Source organism: Sciurus carolinensis, chromosome 7, assembly GCF_902686445.1.
Source record: "Sciurus carolinensis chromosome 7, mSciCar1.2, whole genome shotgun sequence".
Taxonomy (NCBI): Eukaryota; Metazoa; Chordata; class Mammalia; order Rodentia; family Sciuridae; genus Sciurus; species Sciurus carolinensis.
The window spans coordinates 8,920,014-8,942,046 of record NC_062219.1 but is presented as its reverse complement, the minus strand read 5'-3'; the positions used below and the strand labels follow the sequence as shown (position 1 = coordinate 8,942,046).

General features: G+C 48.8%; 1 protein-coding gene across 1 annotated transcript in view; it reads right to left on the bottom strand.

Annotated features, from left to right (window-relative positions):
* Ezr (ezrin) overlaps positions 1 to 15,116 on the bottom strand; it is a 43,066-nt gene extending 27,950 nt beyond the window's left edge. Inside the window, exons 1-2 of the mRNA XM_047557963.1 lie at positions 14,997 to 15,116; positions 14,354 to 14,437 (exon numbers count right to left, since the gene is read on the bottom strand). Of these exons, the coding sequence (XP_047413919.1) occupies positions 14,354 to 14,365 (12 nt within the window). The 5' untranslated portion in view covers positions 14,366 to 14,437; positions 14,997 to 15,116. The remainder of the gene's footprint in view (positions 1 to 14,353; positions 14,438 to 14,996) is intronic.
* Positions 15,117 to 22,033: the final 6,917 nt, after the last annotated feature.

The window sequence follows — 22,033 nt, the reverse complement described above, 5'->3', positions numbered from 1 at the left end:
ACGATTCACCCACCAGTGTATCAGCTCTTCTTCTTTTTTTTTTTTTTAACTTCCAAGTAATATTCTACTGTGTGCACACACCCTCCACTGGTGGACGCTGGGTTAAGCACTCTACTTATCAACTTGCTCCCTGCTGCTGAAAAACAGGACATTCAAACCAGACCATCCACCATCAGTTTAGTAAGAGTGAAAAGTCTTAAGGGTGAAAGGAAGGTGACAGAAAAATAAGATCAGTTTTTAAAAACTACATTTTTAATTTAAGCTTTAGATGAAAGTTCCTGGGAAGACAGTGGCAGCAGCCACCCTGACTCGAACACAGGACTGAAACACTGGGGACCTCCACACCCAGGCTCGCTCTCCCCTGAGGCCGGCAGTCAATGCCGCCCCTGTGACTCTGAGCCCCTCCTCCTTCACTGCTGAGCTGCCCCCACCCCACACACACCAGCTTCCCAGGACCCTCCCGAGCAGACCCTGCTCCTCCCAGGTCCAAGGCGACACTCGTGAGCTGATGTGCACCAGTCAGCACTGAGCAGGTCTTCAGTGAACACCTCCCGCATCTGTAGACCTTCTTGGATTCATAGGCCCGCCCCCTTGCTTCTGCTGAAGGAAATGTGTCCTGCCCCTTTGCTCAGCGGGGTTCTGACTGGAACATTCAAAAGAACCACCTGCAGCGCTTATGAAGGCTGCTCCCAGGGCCCGGGCTGAGGGCAGCTGCTGGGAGGACTGAGACCAGGACACCACTCCCAAGAGTGATGCCAGTGACAAGCCCTGGCTGGGAGTGAACAAGCGAAAGGCCCAACTCCACTGCCAATGCACTCGCTGTGCTATTCACCGCGTGAAAACCTCTGCCCTCCATCTCCTGGGCATGCAGCACAACAGGACAGGTGTTCTTTACGAGACCCACAACTAATGAGCCCACCTGTAATGCCCTCTGAATCCCATCCCCTTATCTTTGAGAAAGAAAAGAAATGCCCAGCTCTACAATGTCAACTGCCACAGCATTTGCTATGCCACACAGTGGTCACTCTCCACACATGCTGGCTCACAGATAACCAACCCCTAGAAAACATTACCGCCAAATTAGCAAACCTTAACTGGCCTCGGGCAAAAATGCAGACCCTTGGATTCAGCTGGGGGGCAGGTCAGAAGGTCCGAGAGACAGGCGGATGGTTTGTGGGGTGGGGGCTTATTACTGCTTCCCCTCCATCCACATCGCCAGCACTGGTAGGGTGTTGCAGCAACAGCTAATTCTTACAGGATAAACTTGTTTCCACCTATTACACAAACGAGTGCATCTCTTACATGTATAACACTGCTCTCCACACAACTGTTCATGGAGAAAACTAAATTATACAAAATAGTTGTAACTGAAACTCCAATGGCCATGCATGCTTACACTGTTACAGTTTCTAGTAAAGAGGGCCAGGAGAGTCCAATTGTTACCCCAGAAGGGCAGTCCCAAAATCTCATTCTTTAAGGCCGAGGAGACACAAACAAGTATCACCAGGCTAAGACACTCAAACACCACTGCACAGAGAAAAGATGGGCAGCACAGAAATGTGGCTCCTGAAACATGTTCTCATTAACTGGAGTGAAGTTCATATACAGATCAATTACAGCATTAACCTGATACTGTGCTTGGCAAAGGCAGCACACCACTTGTCAATCAAGAGCAGGCAACAGTGGCTCCTCCCTAATCCTCACCCATGGCAGGAGTCATCTGTCACCAAGCACCCAAAGGCAGGCTGGGCCAGAAGAAATTCCAGGAGCACAAATTTAAGCTCTGGCTCTACCACCAGACTTGGTAAGCATTCTTATTGGCAGGCAGAGACGTGGAAATATCAGGATGAAGGTGCTGCACTAATGAACTAATCCTAAGGCAATCTGCACTGGATGAAGACAATCACACTGCTAACCCTGCACAGCAAGCTCTCCGTCTCCAAGTTACACCCGAACATCATCTCATGCTCCTTCCAGGTTAAACACCACGAGCGTGAAGAAAGCTGCTTCATCTATGGACTTAGGGAAATTACTAGAGGCCAAGAAAGGCCAGCCTTCAATTAACTGCACACAACAAACAAGTCAAGCTGTCCAGGACGGCTTCTGTGTGCAGCTCTGTCTATAACACAACAAACCAACAAAGACATTTGGGTAGGCCAGAGGTGTGTTCTCAGATTCTGCTAAGAAGTCCCACGTAACTACACAGTATCAGCATATACCCTCGTCTTGTTGCCTGAGTAGTAAGAACAATAAAACCATCAAAGGCCAGAGCTGACAAGGGTCCGCTCCTTACACCTTTGACGACTGCTAGGCAGCACCCCTAAAGAGGCCAAAGAGCTGGCCCACAGTCCTGTTAACCCTTCAACTTTCCTAGGAACCAGCAGAGGAAGCTGCGCTATTCCCAGGAACATGAGAAAAGGGCTTGCCGGCACAGTGCTGGGCACAGGCCAGGGTCAGCGGCCCTCAGAACTCCTGGTGCCCAATGCAAAGCTACAGAACTCCACTGCAGACACTGGCCCTGTGGCAGCGGTCACTCCCCGAGAAAGTCAACCAGCAAGAGAATTCAGGTTGCTGTGCACATGGGTGGGCGCTGGGGAAGGACTGCATTCCCTGTGGGCAGTAACCAGTGGGAAACTGAGCTGACCTGGGCCAAGCAGGGCCTCCAACCACCCTGCGCTCCCCACTCCTTGAGGGAGGTGTAAAAGCACTCTGGTGAGCGATTGCCCAGGTGCTAATCACTAATGAAAAGCAAGGTGGAACCATAGAGGTCAAAGTCAAAGGCAGCAACTTAACCATGAAAACCTCAGAGGTGCCACTGCGGCCTCTGGGGGCGGTCTCAGCACAGCCCTTACCTAGTTTCAGGAAGTGTGAGTGAATTTTAACTTGTACAAAAAGAGACTTTGAATAGTTGCCGGTTCAAATTTTAACTGCCAGCAAGTCTGGCAAAAAGGGAGGTCACCAAGTCCCTCCACCTCCGTCAGTCAGTTCCTGAATGATGCATCTGCTGGTGTGCCCATCCCAGGGTCCTGGACGCCTTAGAATTTCGTTCTGGAAGACGGGTACACTTCTTTACTTGGGTGTGACAAGTTTGTTGTTTCTCTAAAGCACAAAACCTCCTACCCCGTCTATCCCTGACAAGGGGCAATGGGAGCAGGGGCAGCCCTGGGATGCTCCCCTGCTCTACACCCTGCGGCAGCACCAATTCATCTTACGGGAAGGCCAGAAGCACTTGCAGAACTTTCTGGGTAGCTTTCATTATGAAAATTAACATGCCATCCCCCTTCCTGTCAGACTCCTCGCTCCTCCACCTCTACCACCTCTACCGTGAGGCTACGCTTAAAATGTAGATGCTAAGCTCTTCCGGAAGGACGCCACCAACAGGGCAGAGTGCTAACACAGAAGCTGGGTCTTGGAATTCCCAGTACCTTCTATGCTGTGGCATCTCCTTTGTTGTGTTTTTGTGATGTAAATGTATGTTTTAAGTACAATGAATAAAACAGTGACAGCTGTAAAAAAGAAAACTGACTCTAAATGGGTATTGCTTTGTGTAAGGTTGTCCTACCCTGACCACCTTTTTCTTTTTCTTTTTTTTTTTTTTTTTTGAAGACAGGGTTCTCTTAAGTTGCCCAGGCTGGCCTCAAACTTGCAATCCTCCTGCCTCAGCCTCCTGAGTAGGTGGCATTACAGGCAGCCACCACGGCAGCTAGCCTGCTGACCTCTTCTTAGTGGCAGAGGAAAGAAAGTGGGGCCAAAAAGGTTCAAGCAGCTTCCTTAACTCCTGGTCATTGAAAACATTTATATTTGTATAGCTCCTTTGTTATTCCTAAGGTTGTGTATCTGTAAGTCAATGAACGGTTTCAAGCTTTTGAGTCAAAAAGTTTCTATTTCTAAATTCCCAAGGCGAAAATTATACGAAATTCTATGAATGCAAAAAGGAAGAGTCCAGATCAATTAATATGTACCCTGCAGCTTCAAGACTATGTATTCTCACGTCCTTCTGAATAGCTCCTTTTTGCTTCTGAAAGTGAGCTACTTCCTGTCCCCAGACCCACTTCCTGTCTGACTAGGGCTGCTTAACAAACACACAAAGCAGACAAACCAGTCCTGTCTGTACTCATTATGATATGATTAGAGAGAATCACGACCTCAGAACCAGAAGGGAGCTTTCAGAGCGCTCACTCAAATAGGGCCAGTTCCTCCGCTTCAAGCCCTGCTGGGCCCTGCCGGCTGTCAGCAGCCTGCGCTGCAGAGCAACAGTGGCCGGCATTTTTGGGCCTGCTTATGCTCCCGGAGCGACTGCCTGTTAAGTTTCAAGATCTGTTCCTGTGAACTTCCAAGATTCCTTTCTTGTGCCTGTCTACTCCTTCCATCCTGGGATCGCCAGGGGTCGTGTGTGCAAGTTTAATGTGGGAAGTAAACCAAAGTTCTTAGAAACCACTTTACAAAGGAGAGGGGAAAGAAATAACCAAAGGATGCTACATTCTGCAACAGAAAGTATTCTTTAAAGAAATACAAATAGTTGACATCCTTCTCTCCCCACCCAAGGAGGGCAAACTAACCTCTTTCAAGGTCGCTTTCTCTTTATCTAACAAACCTGTGAGGCTGCGAGTCTGTACCATGATTGCAGGGCACTAGGTGTGTCACGTACTTCAGCACTTAGTTCCTTGAAATGTGTAGTTAATCACATACACAAACTCAGGATCCCGTAAAAGACAAAAGCAAGGGACAGGGGGCCAAGAGAGCTAATTCAGACTACAGTGAGTCTTAATTCTAGGCTCACGAAATGCAGGAGATCACAAGCTTGCAGTCTAGGCCCCTCCCCTGCTGGAAAGCACTATTTTCTTGGTAAATTTAGACGCCTGTGAAGGGTTTTTCCTTTCCTTTCTAGTGGATGGGGGAGCTTGGGGAAGACGTCAAACTGACATCAGTTCCTTTGCTGACCTGTTGTTTTAGGGAGGGGCATATAAAGTAAGTCATACTTAAATCTAGTGACATTTCTGAGATAAATCTCTGTCCCCAGTTAAGATCGCACAAACTGGAGTATTCTGGAGCGTTAAAGAACATTTCTCCTGTAAGAAGCTCATGCAGGAGCCACCCGAACTTGCCCATAGTCTTTTCTTTTGCCACCTATCAAAAATAGAATAAGACCCTACTATCTTTATTTTTAAAATCCAAACTCAATCAGCAAGCTTACAAAATTTGCTTGAATAGAAAACCCCAGAAAAGCTTACACTTTTAAATCACCCTTGTTCTGAAACTTTGATTTATATTCTTCGCAATCGAGCGCTGCATGTTGTATCCGTGATGGGATCAGAGTCACGTATGCAACTGCCTGACTGCGAGCAAGAGGGCCTGGGGTGCGTCTCAGGACACTGAGCACCCGCCCCAGCCCCACCCTGCTCCTGGTCTGATGAATGCCTCCACTGGCCAGTGTCCACCCTGTCAGAAGACAGATGGCACAAGGCATCTCAAAAGGACTGTATGAGATCCCAGGCAGATGTCTTATATTTTATTACGCTCGATCCCAACACTCAAGTCTGAGTAAGTTGCCATTAAGACGATGTCCTGCACCCATCTGGTCACGGCATCTCCTCACCCCACTAAAAATCATGGAGGTACAGAATAATAGTGGAACAGCTGGGAACCAACAGTTCCACGTGCTTCCATGTCAACTGGAATTCTGCTGCGAGCTCCTTTAATACACGCTCGTGGGGTGAGATGGCCCTGTCGGAGGACACCAGATCCCCTGAGACCCAGCACACCAGGCAGCGCCCCTTCAGCCCCTCACGCACCCCAGTAGCTCTTACTAGGCTTCTCCCACCCGAAGAAGACTGGTGCATTTCCCGAGGAGCTAAAGTGAATTATCTCACCCCTCTGTCCCTGTAATAGGCTTTAAAAAGCACACTCTCCACCGTGGGAGATCTGGAACACTCCCCAAAGCAGAGGGAACCAACGGAACAGCGACCTCCGCGTGGGCTTCCTCCCGGTCACACACCACCGAGTCCCCAGAGTTGTTCTTTTCTCTACTCTTCCTACAGTTTTAAAAAAGGAAAAAAACCTTTTGGTTTGTTTGTGTATTTTAAGACCATCAAACATCATTTCATCTGTGAAAACTTCCGCATGCAGCACCGGAGGGCTTTAAACGTATATAAAACCACCAGGTGTGCCGGCACACACCTTAATCCCAGCAAGTTGGAGGCTGAAAGTTCAAAGCCAGCCTGGGCACATTAGTGAGACCCTGTCTCAAAATAAACAAGGCTGAGGCTCAGCGGTAAAGAGCCTCTGGGTTCCACCCCCAGTGCCGGGAGCGGGGAGTGTATATAAAACCACAAAGCCACTATTATATCCAACAATTCAAAACTATTTCCCTAATTTTTAAAGACTCAGTCAATACTCACTTTCCCCACTGTTCAACAATATCTTTTAATTTATTTTCTATTTTGAGACAGGGTGTGGCTAAGTTGCTGAGGCTGGCCTTGAACTTGTGATCCTCCTGCCTCAGCCTCCCGAGTTGCTGGGATTACAGGTGAGCGCCTCCACTCCCAGTGTGTCCAACATCATCTTTTTACAGTTGATTTGTCCAAATCCTATAATGCATGTTTCGAGCTTGTTTTCAGACGATTACCTGGCTGCCCCGTCCAGTCAGGTTCTCCCCACCCTACCGCCTCATCTAAGCCCCACTTAAGAGTGTCATCCAAATGGCAAAGTGTTATGTAGGCCAACACCTCAGCACCCAAATGTGCCACCCTTCATTATGTAACCGAGGCACGCAGCACCCTAATGAGAACACCATACTAACACACACAGCAATCAAGTTCGCAGAGGCAGATCCCAATCTAGTATCTGCGTGCTAAGCTCCTGCCAGCGACTGGTGGTTCCGGGTTCTCTAAGAACGTAAGGAGCCAGGCTGGATTTTCTTCCAAAACTCACTGTACAAGAAACCTCCAGACGCAGCAACAGGCAAAATACTACCAACACAATCAGTTTCTCTGAAACACTGCACCCAAGAAATGATGGCAGATCTAAGGGCCCGGCAGACAGCCATCGTGGCTCGCGAGGGTCAGCACAAAGGTGATTTACAAAGTCCCTTTGCCCAACAAACAGTTGGTCAAAGAATAAAAACAACTCCACCTCTTGGCAGAGCCTGGATGAAAATCTGCAGAAGAGTCCTCCTGCTCCCGCACATGATTGATGTTTGTCTCCCCTTTAGCCTCAGGCACAGAGGCTGTTTCACTTAGCCCTGCACCTACTTTCCTGGGCTTGTGGCCACTGGGAGAGGGCAGGGCAGCCATGTTGGATGGACGCCGGCCTGGCCATCATTTGATGTGATTGAAGGGAAGGGGCCGCAATCCCTTAAAAGGCCCTTCAGTTCACCGATGTGTCCCCAGGATCTAAACCCTGGCACAGCAGTGCCCCATATGTGGGAGGGATATGGACAGTGTTCACGGTGGGAGAGAAGGACCAACAGCGAGGTGAAGTCTATTTACTGCACCCGTTCGTTAGGCTAAGTTAGAGAGGAAAGAATGACCATCATGAGACGGTGAAGCTTTTAATCAGCTTAGAACCTAGCAGTTGCAAGTGGCGCACACGGCCCTTCCTGACCAGGGCAGGGCGCCCTCAGCCCTCACGGGTGGGCTCACAGGCCCTGGTTGACAGGTGCAGAGGGAGCCGGCAAAACCTGCGGCGGACTACCCACCAGAGGCAGTGCCTTTATCCAGTGGTCAGCCTCAGTCTACCTGCAATAAAGCAAGAGTTTAGTGCATTCTAGATGCAGGGATTTTTTTTTTTTAATTGCATCTTGCTTGGTAACCAGGAAAGCCAAGACACAAATAAGCACCGAACGCAAAGGTAAGTTCTGTGAAGCACAACACAGTGGGCAAGGGGTAGGCACGGTGGATGTGAAGGGAACTTGGGACTGAATGATCCAACTGTCTACAGTCAGAAATTCAGAGACTAGCACGGTCGAAAGCTCATCTTAAATAATATAAAAGCAATTCATTTACATGGCATTCTCTTTCCTACTCAAATATCAGGTACAAATTGTTTTCTTTTAGCTCATGCCAGAGGTCTGTCATTAGATGATGGGGTAGCAGGAGTGACAAGATACTGCCACCTTCTCCGTGGAACAAAGAACAGCCACCATCACCAGCCTTGTTTAAAACATGCCCTCAGCACCAACCAAGCTTGGTCCTCAGTGACAGTTTTCACAATAGGCATCCATGCTCGGGCTGTGGTGTGCTTGTCCTGGCTAACTGGTTTTTTGTTCTCTGAGAACAGTTTTTTAAAAACTGCAACCAATGAGAGGTGTCTCTGTTTCCAAATATTAGCCTAACCATAAAACACACACCAGTTTATAACAAGGCCTTCACAGTAACTGCCTTTATCCCAGAAGCAGGGGCTGCTAAATTTTTTTTGTAAAGGGCCTGTGTGTAAGTATTTCAGGCTTTGAGGGCCTCGTTTGGTGTCTGCTGCATCCTGTTCAACCCTGCAAAAATGGAGCAACCACTTTTAGCTGGTAGAGCTCACAGAAACGTCACGGCCAGTGCTGGCCTGATAATCGATCATCGTTTGCCTGCTCCACCCTTGAATGAAAACAATCATTTACACAATCTGATACGACAACTATCGACACAGCAATGGTAAGTTGATCTTCTCTCTGGTGAAAATGGAAAACAAAATTAGGATGTGGAAAGTGACTTCAAACAACAAATGATAAGTGAAATCTGATACGCCCGTGCCGACTGGTGCAGTCCGACCCGCCGCTGACTCCAGTTCCTCTCGCTCATTGATAAAAGTTGGGTTGCGGTCAGAAATTTTAAATTTTGCTTTTAAAGTTTGTTTTCTCAAATATATTAAAAAGATAATTGTGTTAGTGAAGTGTTTCTATTTCCTTTGAAAGACCGTCATAAAGGTGATAAGAGAGGCTTAGTGAAGAAGGGAAAATGGAACTGCCTTCTGCTATCGGAAATGCCCTGGACCCTCAGGCAAAAAACTGTCTATACTCCCATTTTACAGACTACAAAATGGAGGTTTGCAGATACCAAATGACCTAAGTCCAGGGTAAGTAGTAAGTTATGAAATTATTACTTTGTGGTTCTTTATACTTCTATTTTACTTGAAAAAGTAATGTACATTAACTACATATTGAGCCTTTAGAAAGTCTCTAAGTCACACTGTAACACAATGGCTTTGTTTGGTTCCTTAAGAACAAACAGAAGTCTGGAATCCATCTTTATCTCTTACGTCGACAGATATGGATGTAAGTATGTTGGGAGGAAGTAACGTGACCTCTGCTCTCTTCAACAAATATTGCACATTTTATTGGTGGTAGCAAACACACATTTAGTGCTTCACTCAAAAACTAACGAGAGCAGCTGAGGAGTTCTCATGCAGTTATTACTGAAATGAAATAAAATCTAAAGGCTAACTCAAGGTGTGTTCCTGCTTTTTAAAGCTGACTGTGAATTTTATTGCTTCAGAGTAAAAACATCCAGGTACTAGAGGAGGACCGGCCTGTGAACCACCTAATGAATCTCCCAACCCTCCAAGGTACACCAAGTTTAAGTGAAAAACAAAATTAAGAAAAAGAGCTAGGATTCACTAAGTGATTGTTTTCCTTTCCCAAACTTTTGTCTTAGCAAATAATTTTGTTCCCGTTCTGGGGGGAACGGGAGGGAAAACAGGACCCAGGAGTGGTTTCATAGGCACTGTCTAGGTTCTTTTTCTCCTTGAAAAAACAAAGAGCCAAAATTTGAGAGGTCACTGGTCACCACTACGTTAAGCTCTGCGCCGGACTCCCCAGGAGGGAAGCTCCAATCAGAGAGCTGCCACGTCGCAGCTCAGCTCGGAGGGCCTTGTCCTTCTGGAGTTGGACCCCCACCCCGCTAGCTCCCCCTTCCCTGCCGCAGTCATGATCCACAGGGCAGAATGGCCACGGCGGTGAGGTGGAAATTCGACGAAGGCAAGAACTTTTCCCACCACCACAGACACGACCTAATAGCATGTGCAAAACCAGACTCTGACCCTTCCCCTCTGCTGGTCCTTGTCCAGGGCTCCTTATCTCAGTGATGGCCCCATCACTCACTGGGTTATGCAAGCCAGAAACCAGGAGGCAGCTGGACTCGCCCTGCACCTCCAGCCCACGCCCAGGACTCTGGGCCTTACCTCCCAAGGAGCACCCCCACTTCCCTCCAGGTCCTCCCAACTCCATCAAGGACCACTGCGCCCACTCCGGCCACCTCCTGCACAGTCTTACATTACAGCCTCTAGGCAACTTTTCAAAAGGCTAATCCAATCATGTCACCTCCCTCTAGAAAGTCAAAACCCTGAGTTAAGGTTAAAAAAAGCAATGCTTGAGCGTGGCTTGTCTCTCTCGCCACAGCAGACTTCACCTGGAACCGGACCCTCTCCCCGCTGGCCTGTGCACTGGGGGCTTCCCCTGCCTGGTGGGCTCCTCGCGGGGGGACTCCCACCCTAACCTCTCCATCCCTCAGCTGCCCACGCGGCCCTCACCTCCTGGGCTGCCCTCCTGACCTGTCTCACATCCCCCAACCAGCACGTGCCCTCTTCAGGGCAACTGCAGAGCTGCAGCTCTGACTAACTAGGATTGCTGTCTGTCCCCGACCCAGGTAAGTCCATGATGACAGGGCTGCGTGCGTCTGCCACGTGGAGCCTCAGTGCCCTCACAGTAACTCTGCCCAGCAAATGGATGAAGTATAAATATTCATCATGCCTCACGGTGGGATGATGGCAGACCAGCAAGCCCAGCCGGCATTTCTCACCCCCACCTGCGGAAATCTCAGTACCTCTTTCGCCATCTGCCCCTGGTGGTGGTGGTGGTGGGGGTCTCTATGTCCTCAGTGAAGGGTGGCGGGGGTGGGGAGTAAAACGTGATCATCATCCAGTCAATTCTGTCCCTGCTAAAATACTTAGTGGAAAGGCGTATTCCCAAAGAGCCGGGGTCATCTCACAAACTCTCCTCAAGCTTCGCCACAGGGAGGACTCTGAACCCATGTCAGAGTCCTCTGAACCAGGTCCACCTCCCTTCACGTTGGAAACTCCTATAACACGACTTCAGACACCACAGTTCAGGCACCTCTTGGTGCCTATAGAGGCCGTTCACCTCTAAGCCTTCCCACCAGATGAGAAAAACAAGCCAGGTATGAGAAAGGACAGACAGACAGGGAGGGAGGGAGGACGCTGTGGGCCCCCTGGCCTGGAAGTGGGGCACAAGGACTGCCTCCTGAACCAGCTCCCTGCACGTCAACCCCATCCTGTTCGCAGAGGAGGCCGCTCAGCACCTGGAGACCCAGCAGAGGCCCAGGTGCTCTCGAGAGCACCAGACTGCCCTCCTTGGAAGCCCACCAGTCCCACCGAATATCGCTCCAAAGCAGCCGAGGAAAGCAAGACCAGACAAGAGGCCACAGCGAGCACTCCAGCAGCTTCCCGATGCGCCTCCAGGGACCCATCCTTTCCCCACGGACACCTGCCCTCTCAACCTTACCAAGGCTTTTCCCTGAGAAAGCGCAGCGAGCTCCCCAGCTCCTGCTCTAGCATGTGCCTGTGTCTGGTGTCAGGTTCCAGACTGGCCCCCACAGGACAGAATCCGCGTCACCCTCTTGTAGGGCATCCTGCTGGCCAAACATGAACACCCAATCTTTTCAACAAGTGGTGCTTTGAGAAGAAGTATTAAGGTCCAGTAACTGAATATTATTTCATTTATACTGTTTTATGTACAAAACATCCACTGCCTCAGTGCAGACAAATCCATCACCAGGTGGCAGTCCCAAACCCCAACTACTCAGATGTATACATTTTTAAGTGTAATTGACCCTTAATCCTGTTCTTAAACATTCAATGCCATGAAAGTCACCTAGGTGAAATTCTTAGCTTGGGACCGAATAATTAGAATCAATAGCTCTTTGTTTAAAAGACACAGATGAAACTCATTGGTGGATACCTTACCATTTACTGAGTCCAGAAAACCAACCAACCAACGAGCCCCAAAACTGTCAAATTAGATTCTCCATAACTGCCTTAAGAGATGACTACTATGCCCTTCTCAGTGACAGGGTGACCCTAACATAATTTGCAGTTTGTCTTTAACACCCTCCCCTGCCCAAGAGGGGGCAGGCAGGGATTTCCACAGCAGACAGGTCTGGCTCACCTAAAGGAAGACCTCTCAATAAGATTCAAAAATGGTAACTGAAGATGTCACACAACACACAGCCTTTCAGAAAGTTCCCCTGGTACTGAGGCTCAGCCACATGCAGTGTGGCTACTCTCCTTCCTTAGCAGTTTTGCAACCATCTTTGCGGTGACAGAAACAATTTTTAAATTCTTCTGCATCACCAAAGACCTTTAAAACAAAATGAAGTCCAAACATACCTGCTATAAGAAATAATGAGGGCTGGAAGGGGATTCTGATGAAAGCAAAGCAGATGAACCCTGATGGTGTTATTCACGCAGAGGGAAATCAAACTGCCACAAAAGGACAAATACTGAAAGATCCCCCCAACGAGGCCCCTAGAGTGGTTGAATTCACAGAGGCAAAGCAGAATGGTGGCTGAGGAAACGGGGCTTCAGTGCCTAAGGGGTACGGGGGGGGGTCACTCTGGTATGATGTGTGGGTGACGTCTGCTGAACCACAGAAACATGTAATGTCAATGAGCTGCATGCTTAAAAATGGTTACGATGACAAATTAAATGTTATATATACTCCACCATAATTAAAAAAAAAAAAGAAAAGAAAACAGAAAAAGACTAAAAGAAATTACAGTTCATGAAAAAAAGGTAGTGACTTTTTTCTGGGCACCATCTTAGCAGCTAAACCCTGCATCTTTTAGTGAAATCAAGAAAACCACACCAGGAGTTCATTTCTTGACACCCCCCCCTCCCCCGCAACTCCTCCCACCCCAATCCCTAGCTCACTATACTCTGCAGTGCCCTGGTAAGAAGCTGCACTCAGGCCAGAGGTAAACCACTGGTATTGCAGGGCTGGGCTGTTACGTGTCACTTTAAGTTTGAAATGAAAGGAAGAATTTTGTATAGGAAAGAAAAAAATCTGCCTCATGAACCAGTCATCTCAATGATGTGACTCACACCAAAAACTATTGGTGTCTGCATCTATTAGTAATTTCTTTAACTTACTAGTAAAATAAGTCTTCTAATCAAGAACTCCTTTCAGGGAACATAAAGTTTAACAGGAGGAAAGGCCCTGAAATATTGATCAAAGAACCAAGTTGCTCAAAAAACTAGAATTGTCATTAATTACAATTAATAACTTGATATTTTCTCCATCATGATCCAAAAATGTAAAACTCTCTCCCCAATGCCAAGTCATCCAGCTCACCAGTGTTAAAGCAGGTGGAATGTATACAGGTTTTGTTTGTTTCCACTACTGAGGACTGATCCCAGGGGAGTTTTACCACTGAGCTACATCTCCAGATTTTTTTTTTCCCCCCAATTTGAGACAGGGTCTCACTAAGTTGCCCAGACCCTCTTGGAACTTGCAATTCTCCAGCCTCAGCCTGGGAACAGCTGGTGTTACAGGTGTGTGTCACCCGCTGGAATACACAACTTTCTAAGCAACGCCACTAAGAACCTGTTCCTACAACCACTCAAGCCTGGTCAGCAATCTCAACACAATCAAATCAGATTCAGGGACAGAGGAGCAGGAACGCAGCACTTTAATCAGCTGACTTCACCAGCAGTGCAGGACCAGAGCCCAGGAAGCGTCCTTATCAAGCTTGGGGCTGCCTCATCTGCAATTCAAGTCCATCGCTAAACCCTTTCAGAGATAGGAATCCTGCTGTAACCAGCAAATTCCCAGGTTTACAGGCCAGCGCCTCCCGGACCTGGTGGAACAGGGATTGTATGGAGGCTGCCTGCTGCAGAGAGGGCGTCTCCTCTCCCAAATGCCCTTCAAATCGCCCCAGGAAAGTGCGGGCTGCGTGTGGTTTCGGACACTTGAAGGAAATGGGACAGCAGGTGTAGGTAGTTGGACGCCACCAGACTGCGATTTGCACTTTTTAAGAAACCTCAAAGTTGCATTAGCAGGTACTATTTAAAAAGAGGAAGGTAAAGGGGGCCTCTGACTAATTTTTAAGTAAGATCACAACTTCGGGGGGAAGGGGACTCAGAAAAAGCCTAGCGAGAGACAGCACAATGGTGTCTTTCTGGCGTGCCACAAAAGGATCAACACACAATAAGAGAGCATGCAGTCAGTGCCCGGCTCCTGTCCCCATCCCCTTAAAAAGAACTCCGTTCCAACCACCCGCCACCTCGAGCAGGTGACTCCCGTCGGAGAAGGCGCCTGGCGCACGTGACCCGGCCCAGAACCGGGGCAACTTACTGGTTTCGGCATTTTCGGTTCCTGGTGGGCTGACTCAATCCCCCGGAAACTCGGCTTTGCAGCAGCTGAGAAAGTTCTCTCCACCTGGAGTCAGAGACAAGCCCTTAGCGCGCCCGGCAGCGCGCGGCTTAAGAACCGGCCGGGCGGCGCCGGGTGAGTCACCGCCCCGCTGGGCCGGGGGCGGGAGGCGGGCGGCGGGGCGGAGCTGCCCGGCGCGGGGTCCGCGGTCCTCCCGGGGCCGCCCGAGCGCACAGCAAGTTTCACTTTGTGCAGCAGTCGTTGCCCAGGCCTGAAACCGCGGCCGTCCCGCCGGGGAGCAACACTTTTAAAACAACTAACTGCCCGGGAGGGGCCCCGGAACCCGTGGGGCGCGTCCGCGCAGCGCGGGCTCGGCTCTTCCTTCGGGAGGGGACAGAGCGGAGAGAGGACGGTCGCGCAGCAGCCGCCCAGACAGGTTCAGCTCCACCTGCTCCAGTGCGGGCCTCGCAGGGCGCCCCCGAGGTCGTCCGCCGGGGCTCCCGCGCGCGCTGTCCCCCGCCAGACCGTCCCCGCCGCACCTGCCGTCGGGTCCCGGCCACAGCCCCCTCCGCGGAGCGCGCACGCCCCTCCCTCGCCCCTCGGCCCGGCCGCGCGCCCGGCTCACCCGCGGCCCCGCAGTGGACGTGCGCTCCTGCTGTCCGTGCGTCCGCCGAGTGCGCCCGCCGCCCGCGCGCCCGAGAGGCCCTCGCGGGGCGGGGTCCCGGGGCCGCGCCCCTTCCCGCCCCGCCCGCGCGACCTGCGAGGTGCGCCCGCTCAAGATGGCCGCGCCCCGCCCGCCGGCCCGCGCCCCGCGCCCCGGGGCCTGGCGGACCTTTGCCTCGGCGCTGCGGGGAGGAGGGGCCGGTGCGCGGTCGGCTCTACTCCCGAACCGAGCTGTAAGGTGCGCGGCTGTTCCACCTTGGACAGAGGGAATCAAGAAAATGTAAATAAATCTGGCTGGGCGGGCGCACCGGGCAGTTGGCCGGCCGTTTGGGGTGGGGCTGCCCCGACGTCCTTGGGCCGGGATCCGGGCCGCGTGCCGAGAACCCGGCACCGGGCGGCCGTACCTGGTCGCGGTGTCTCGGTGCACGTGGTCTGTGCAGCCTCCGCCTTCATCTGGGAAAGGCAAGCCTAGAAGACGCTCCATCACCGCAGGGTTAGGGTAAAGGACTAATTTGTGGCCTTATTTGACTTGACTTGCAAAAAGTTACGTGGGAACCTCTGAAATTCTGGAATTTTTTTTTTTTTTTCTTAACAGCTCTTAAGGGGAATTTTTTAAACACAGGGAACCTTGGTGACCAGTAGAACTTGTGCGATGAGAGTAAGAGGGCTCCCTCTAGAGCGTTGGCTCTCAAAGTCTGGTTCCGAACCTAGCAAGTTGCTAGTCCCAGCATCCCCTGCGAACTTGCAGCAGCAGCGGAAATGACAGGTGCTATGTCAGCTAGGGATTCCAAAACTCTACGGCTGGGGCTCAGAAATCTAAGGATCAACAAGGCCTCCAGGTGATGGTGATATTGATTAAAGGTTGAGACCAGAACTTCTCCTGAATTCCTTTTCTGGGCTCACCATTAACTCCCCGTGGGAGCTGAGTGGGTTACTGAATCCTTAGGGCTTTTGTTTTCTCACCTGTGAAACTGTTAATCATGACACCTATTTCATGGGATTGTAATGAGGATTAGAGGCGTTAATGCGTGTAAAATGCCTAGGACAGGTACAAGGAATAACCAATGATTTTGGATAAAGTTCCAAACTCTGACTCAGTTTCCCAATTCGTAGGGTGAGAGACGCCATCAGCGCCTTCTACATAGATTTAGGATTAAATGAGCTTGTGCATGTGAAGTATTTAGCACAGTGCTGGGTGAATACTGATGCCTGGCTAACCATGGTACACGTAGCTGCTAGTGCAGCCCGGCCAGCTCCTGTGAGCTCCCCTATGCAAGCCCCAGCATTCAGAGGCCTGTGGAGGAGGGAGGACTCTCCTGAGTTTTTTCCCTCTAATCAGTGAAATCAGTTCCCTCTGAAAGGTGAAATTTCTTTAATTAAAATGAAGATATGGGCTGAAGTTGTAGTTCAGTGGTGGGAGCACTTGCCAAGCATGTGTAAAGCACTGGGTTCCATCCTCAGCACCACATAAAAATATAGGAGATAATGTTTGTTTATTTTTTTTTTTTTGCAGTACTGGGGATCGAACTCAGGGCCTTAGTACTTGGAAGGCAAGCACTCTACCAGCTGAGCTATCTCCCCAGCCCACCACATAAAAATAAATAAATAAAATAAGGAATTGCGTTCATCTACAACTCTAAAAAAAAATGAAGATATAATGGTAACTGAGATAGGAAGGAAACCATGGAAGATATTTCAGTTGCTTACAATGCCAACATTGGACGTATTTCTCTAACACACCCTTGTCTGCAGGGACTTATCACCACCTGGAGTCTTGGTAGCAGTTGGGGCCCCAGCTCTGCTGCTAGGACTTGCTTCTAATCTAATTTTTATCTTACTCAGTTTACAGTGTATTGCCTTACTAAATGAATGTTTGAAATAGCAGTGGCCCAAGGCCTTCTGGAGCATTTCTGAACTTTACCTTTCAGAGGAATACTGAAAAATGGCCTGTGGCAGTGTGGTATAGATGACAGGGTTTGGAAACAAACAGAGTTCAGGCTGAATTCTGATTCTAGGGCTTCCCAGCCGGTTGCTGTGGACAAGCCACACAATTGAGTTTCCAACTCTTCATCTATAAAGTGGCTATTCTTGTGACATGGAGTACATCATGCAAGCTTTTAACTTAGATTCAACTCCTAGATTTACCCTTGCTTGTACAGTTTAAGCTAGCCTAAAGCTCTATTTCATATATGCATTTCTCATGGGTCTCAATTACTGTAAGCATTACATTGTTAAACTTACATGTTACTGTATAAGGGCCCCACTAAATAAAGCCATTTATATTGTATCTTAGGAGCATTTGAGGGATTTTTCAAGGGTAACTTATTTTCAAATGCCTTTAGAACCTGAGCTCTCCCCCCGGCATTCGCGGAAGTCTGAATTCCGAGGCAGTCTATGACACTTGCTTGGGACAGTGGCTCTAAAGCTTAGGTGTGTGTCAGGGCCTCTCTGGAGCCCTTCCTGGGAATTCAGGGAGACCCAGGTTGCCCCTGGAATCTGTTTTAACATCTCCCTGGTGATTCTTATGGACACCAAATTTTGAGAACCACTGACTTTGGATGTAATAGGACCCTGACGCGTTACTTACCTTGCTTCTCTCCTCACCATTTGTGAAGCCGTTCCCTGTGTTTGAAAGCCGAGGTTTTGATACAAATGATAATCAGTGCCTTGGAAGGAAGCCCTGGAGCAAGCGTTGTGGATACTCTCCCCTCTTGGTCTTTCATTGACCTGGACTGACTCCTCATTTCAAGAGTGCAAGCATGAGTCTGCCTTATGAGCCTGGCAAAGGGCTCTTGGTACCTTGTTTGGATTCTTTTTTTTTTTTTTTTTTTTCTTCAGTGCTGGGGACTGAACCAGGGCCTCACACATGCTAGGCAAGTGCTCTGCGCTATATCCCCAATCCTTTTCATTTTGAGGCAGGGTCTTGACAACTTGTCTGAACTAACCTTGAACTTGTGATCCTCCCGAGAAGGTGGGAGTATAACATGTGCCACTGTACTGGGCCCTGCTTGAATTCTTGAGGCACAGTGAGAGGTACCACAACCAGAACCTGTGTACAGAACTGTCACATCCCGGGTACACAGCATAGCCTACCTATCAAGTCACCTGGGAGCCTGTCTCCACACCGGTGCCAGGTTAATAATCTCAACCAATTAAAGAAAGTCCACAAATAGCATGACAATCTCCAGCCTCACTCACTGAAGGAACAGTCAATAGGCAATCAGGAAATACACATGGAATGTCCTTGGCAAAACAGGGTTGTTCATGATTTTTCAACACTTAACCTTGGGTGAGAATTTCAGATAGGTGCTGTACCTAGGAGATGGTGGGATCCAAGGTGCTCTGTGGAGGCTTACCTGCATTGGTAATGTTTTATCAAGGTGAGTGGTGGTCCCGGGGTACCCTTTATTGTCTCCTCTCTAATTCTTCGGGGTGCTGAAATACTTATTTTAAACATAATATTAAGGCAGACTTCCCTTTGATTAAGATGATGGTTACAGAGAAATAAACATTTCATGGAATCTCATAAAGGTCCATGAATTCAATATGCAGATTTCTGACATCATTGAACCTTCTTTTCTGACCTCCAGGAGGGTGACTGATCAGGTGAGAGGGTGCTTCTCCAACAGTCTGATAGGTGCCACTCAGCGATGTGATTGTGTGTTGGGTCTAGAAATAATTGCTAAGGAATTTTGGTAAGCGGTAAACTAGGGAGAGTCTCTTGGTTGTATTTTAATGGGGTAGCTTGTATAGTTTGGCTGTGCTAAGAAGAATTCTGAATGGCCACTAGCAATTCTATTTTAATTGTTTCCTTGACTTATTTAATAATTTGTATAAACATCCTTAATCATTTTCATGTAAAAGAGTATTAATGACCACACAACTTGGTTGACTAATAAGTCCCAAACAGCATGACTTCCTCTATTACAGTTTTTCTTATCCCTTATCATTTGTCCTTTTTTTTTTTTTTTTTTTTTTTGAACATTTTTTTTCAGCCTAAAACCATGTGGTACAAAGCAGATTGGAAGAAATGTCCAAGCTCAACTGTTCGGATACCTTCATTTCACAAGGAAGCAGGCCCAGTGCATCAAATTGCTCTTATTCCTCTACCCATACTTCCTGTCTAGATCATCGTTCCCTCTGTCCCGCTGAATGTAGGATCCAGACCTCTCTGCCTCATCTTACCCTCTGAGCAGCCTTCCACACATCTGACCACTCCCTGGCACAGTCTGTTCTTAGGGTTTCTGTGTCCTTTCCTCTCTCCTCCAGTTTCCCTCCCCAGCCCACTGGGCCCAGGCCTGGGCTCTTATCTGCGTACACTCCCTTCCTGGGTCATCTCATCCGTTCCCAAGGCTTCCGCCACATCCTCAGCCCTGACCTTGGCTTCTCTGATGTTCTTGATTGTTTGAAAGCTCTGCTCCTCTCAGCCTTCCCCTTCTCAGTAAATAGCCCCACTGTGAGCCATGCTGCTTAGCTCCAAATCTAGAAGACAAACGCAATCCCATCTGTCCAGGGATCCCAGTTCACCCCCACCACATGCATCCTCACAGCCCCGTTTCCAGAACACAGCAGATTGGATCCTTCCCAGGACGCTGGGATTTGGAACAAAATTCAAGCTTCTTGGCCCTGTATGCTACTGCTTCCCCAGCTGCACCTCCTGTCACTCACTCTGGTCACATTCCCCAAACTCTGCTGGCTCCATTTCCCCACCCACTATTTTCTCTGTGAATACATCAGCCCTGTTCCCACCTCAGGGGTCTCATGCTTGATCCTCCTTCAGTCTGAGAGGCGCCCCCATCTCGGGCGTCCCCATCTCTGCGAGACCACCTTTGCTTATCTCCAGGTCTTGGCCCAAGTCCCCTCCTCCAAGAGCACATCCCAACATGTCCACCTGAAGTGCTGCCCTCTCAACCAGGGCTGCAGCCCCAGACAGGAGTCTGGTTCCCCACTGGGCCCTCAGCAGCTAAAACAGTAATAGATGTTCATTTCTTGAGTAAGCGAATGACTGAGCACTACTAGTCAGTGCCAAAGTTGGGTGTTCGGGCTAGTTTTCTTGCCTGCACACCACACTACTATCTACTATGTTGCTAACCATGACACACTTTACCCAGGAGTCTTATTTAGCTACCTAAGCTGCTCAACACACCATCAGAAAGAACACATGTATGTGTTTAGAATCTTTCTAGGTATTTCCCTTGAAGTTATCCATTTCAATTCTCATGACAGTTCTGTTTGATGAGCTGCCTTCCAGGGCACAGCAGGTTAGGAAGAGGGCCAGGTACAGACACACTGACAGCAGTGAGAAGGGCTGCCTGCAACAAGGAGGCAGGAGCAGGCTGCAGAGCAGAGGGTAGCCCAGAGTCAGCCACTGAGGTCCCTCTGCACTGTGCATTCCTCAGGATCCCTGCCCAGGTACAACCTGGGGCAGTGATGGATGCTCACAGTGATGGTTTCCTCAGGGAAAGGACTTTATATCTGCTCTCTACTATTAGGAAACATATTATTTTGCTATTTTTTTTTAATTATGAAATGCCTCGAATCTTCAGGAGGTAATTCAATGGACAGTTACGTATCCACTATCTAGATTGAACAAAGGGTACTTTTTTATTCCATTATTTTATAGATAATCTACAGCCTGCCTAGTCCTCCTTAGAACAATCACTATTCTGAAGATGCTGTGTCCACTATGCAAGAGTTAGGGTTTATATAAAAAGAAATCCACTTGTGTGAAACAAACTATTTCCCAATAAATATTAGTAATTAGGTATTTAGTTGCATAATATAAACAATAAACATTTAAATGTCATGAACTTTTCCCAACTTATCCCGTCCCCAATGTTAAGGCCAGCACCTTCTACTCTGGGTGTCTCAGTACTGAGAATGGGGTCATGCATGTGATAGGACTCACTAAAGATTTACAGAACTGAACTGAACACAGAGCCCTGTGCGTATTTTGAATGCAGATAATACCTCACTAACACTTAGATGCCTGGATCCTAGAAATTTGACACGTAAACTTGGAGAACTGGCACTTAATGTTTTTTAAAATTTTTTTAAATTGAAAAAAAATCCTTTTGATAACCAGGGCAAACAAATTTCTGTAGCATGGATGAACGTCCTGTGACCTGGTTGGATCATACTGAATATCAAAAGGACTCAGTTCCAGAATGAATCCATCTTTATAACGTCTTGAGCAATGCTTCAGCCTAGGCTGAAACATGGACCACATACTTCATTTGACAAATATTTGTTGAGCTGCTCCCTCTCCCTAGGCAATGGGCCACATGGAGGAGCCCCTGAAGTTTACACTTAATTAAAATTTGGCCTTAGGCTGTTTGGGGTTTACCAGACTTCCCTGAGTTTCCATGAAATCAGCATTGTCACTCGGCTGATCTGTAATTCCAAGCCAACTCCTCAGACTAGGTCCTCAGGTGAACTCAAGAATTTTATCCAGGAATGCATGAACTGGTGGGTGGTGGAGCCCAAAGGCGGCTGTAATATCTGAGTCTGGCCCTAGTTCCGTCATCAACTGTGAGTGTTGGCAGTCACTTCAGACCCTGGCCAGCCAACAGATGCAGATGCTCACAGCAGCAGACAGACTGAAGGCCCTGGGGACCTGGAGAGCCATGAGGGCCTGGAGGGCTTTGCCTGGCTGGAACGCAGGCCCTGTCCTGCTGTCGATCTCATTTTCAAGACAAGTCTGAAAGCTTGCTTTTTATGTGAAATCTCCAAACTCCTAAACATCGGCAATGGGTTACTATTTCTTCGAACCCCTCTGCAAGCCACAAGATGTGTCCATGGGCATGTGTGTACACCTCTGCCTTAGGCCCTGCAGACCTGCTTTAGTGTCTGTTCTGAGTTGGGTCCAACAAGGTGATTTGCGATGTCCCCCTAGGCTCCATGGCACGGTCATTCCCCTGTCACTCTGGGTGCTTAGCACTCACAGGAGACACTGCTGGTGGGGGTGGAAAACACAGGCTGGCTGCCGTCCCATCCACA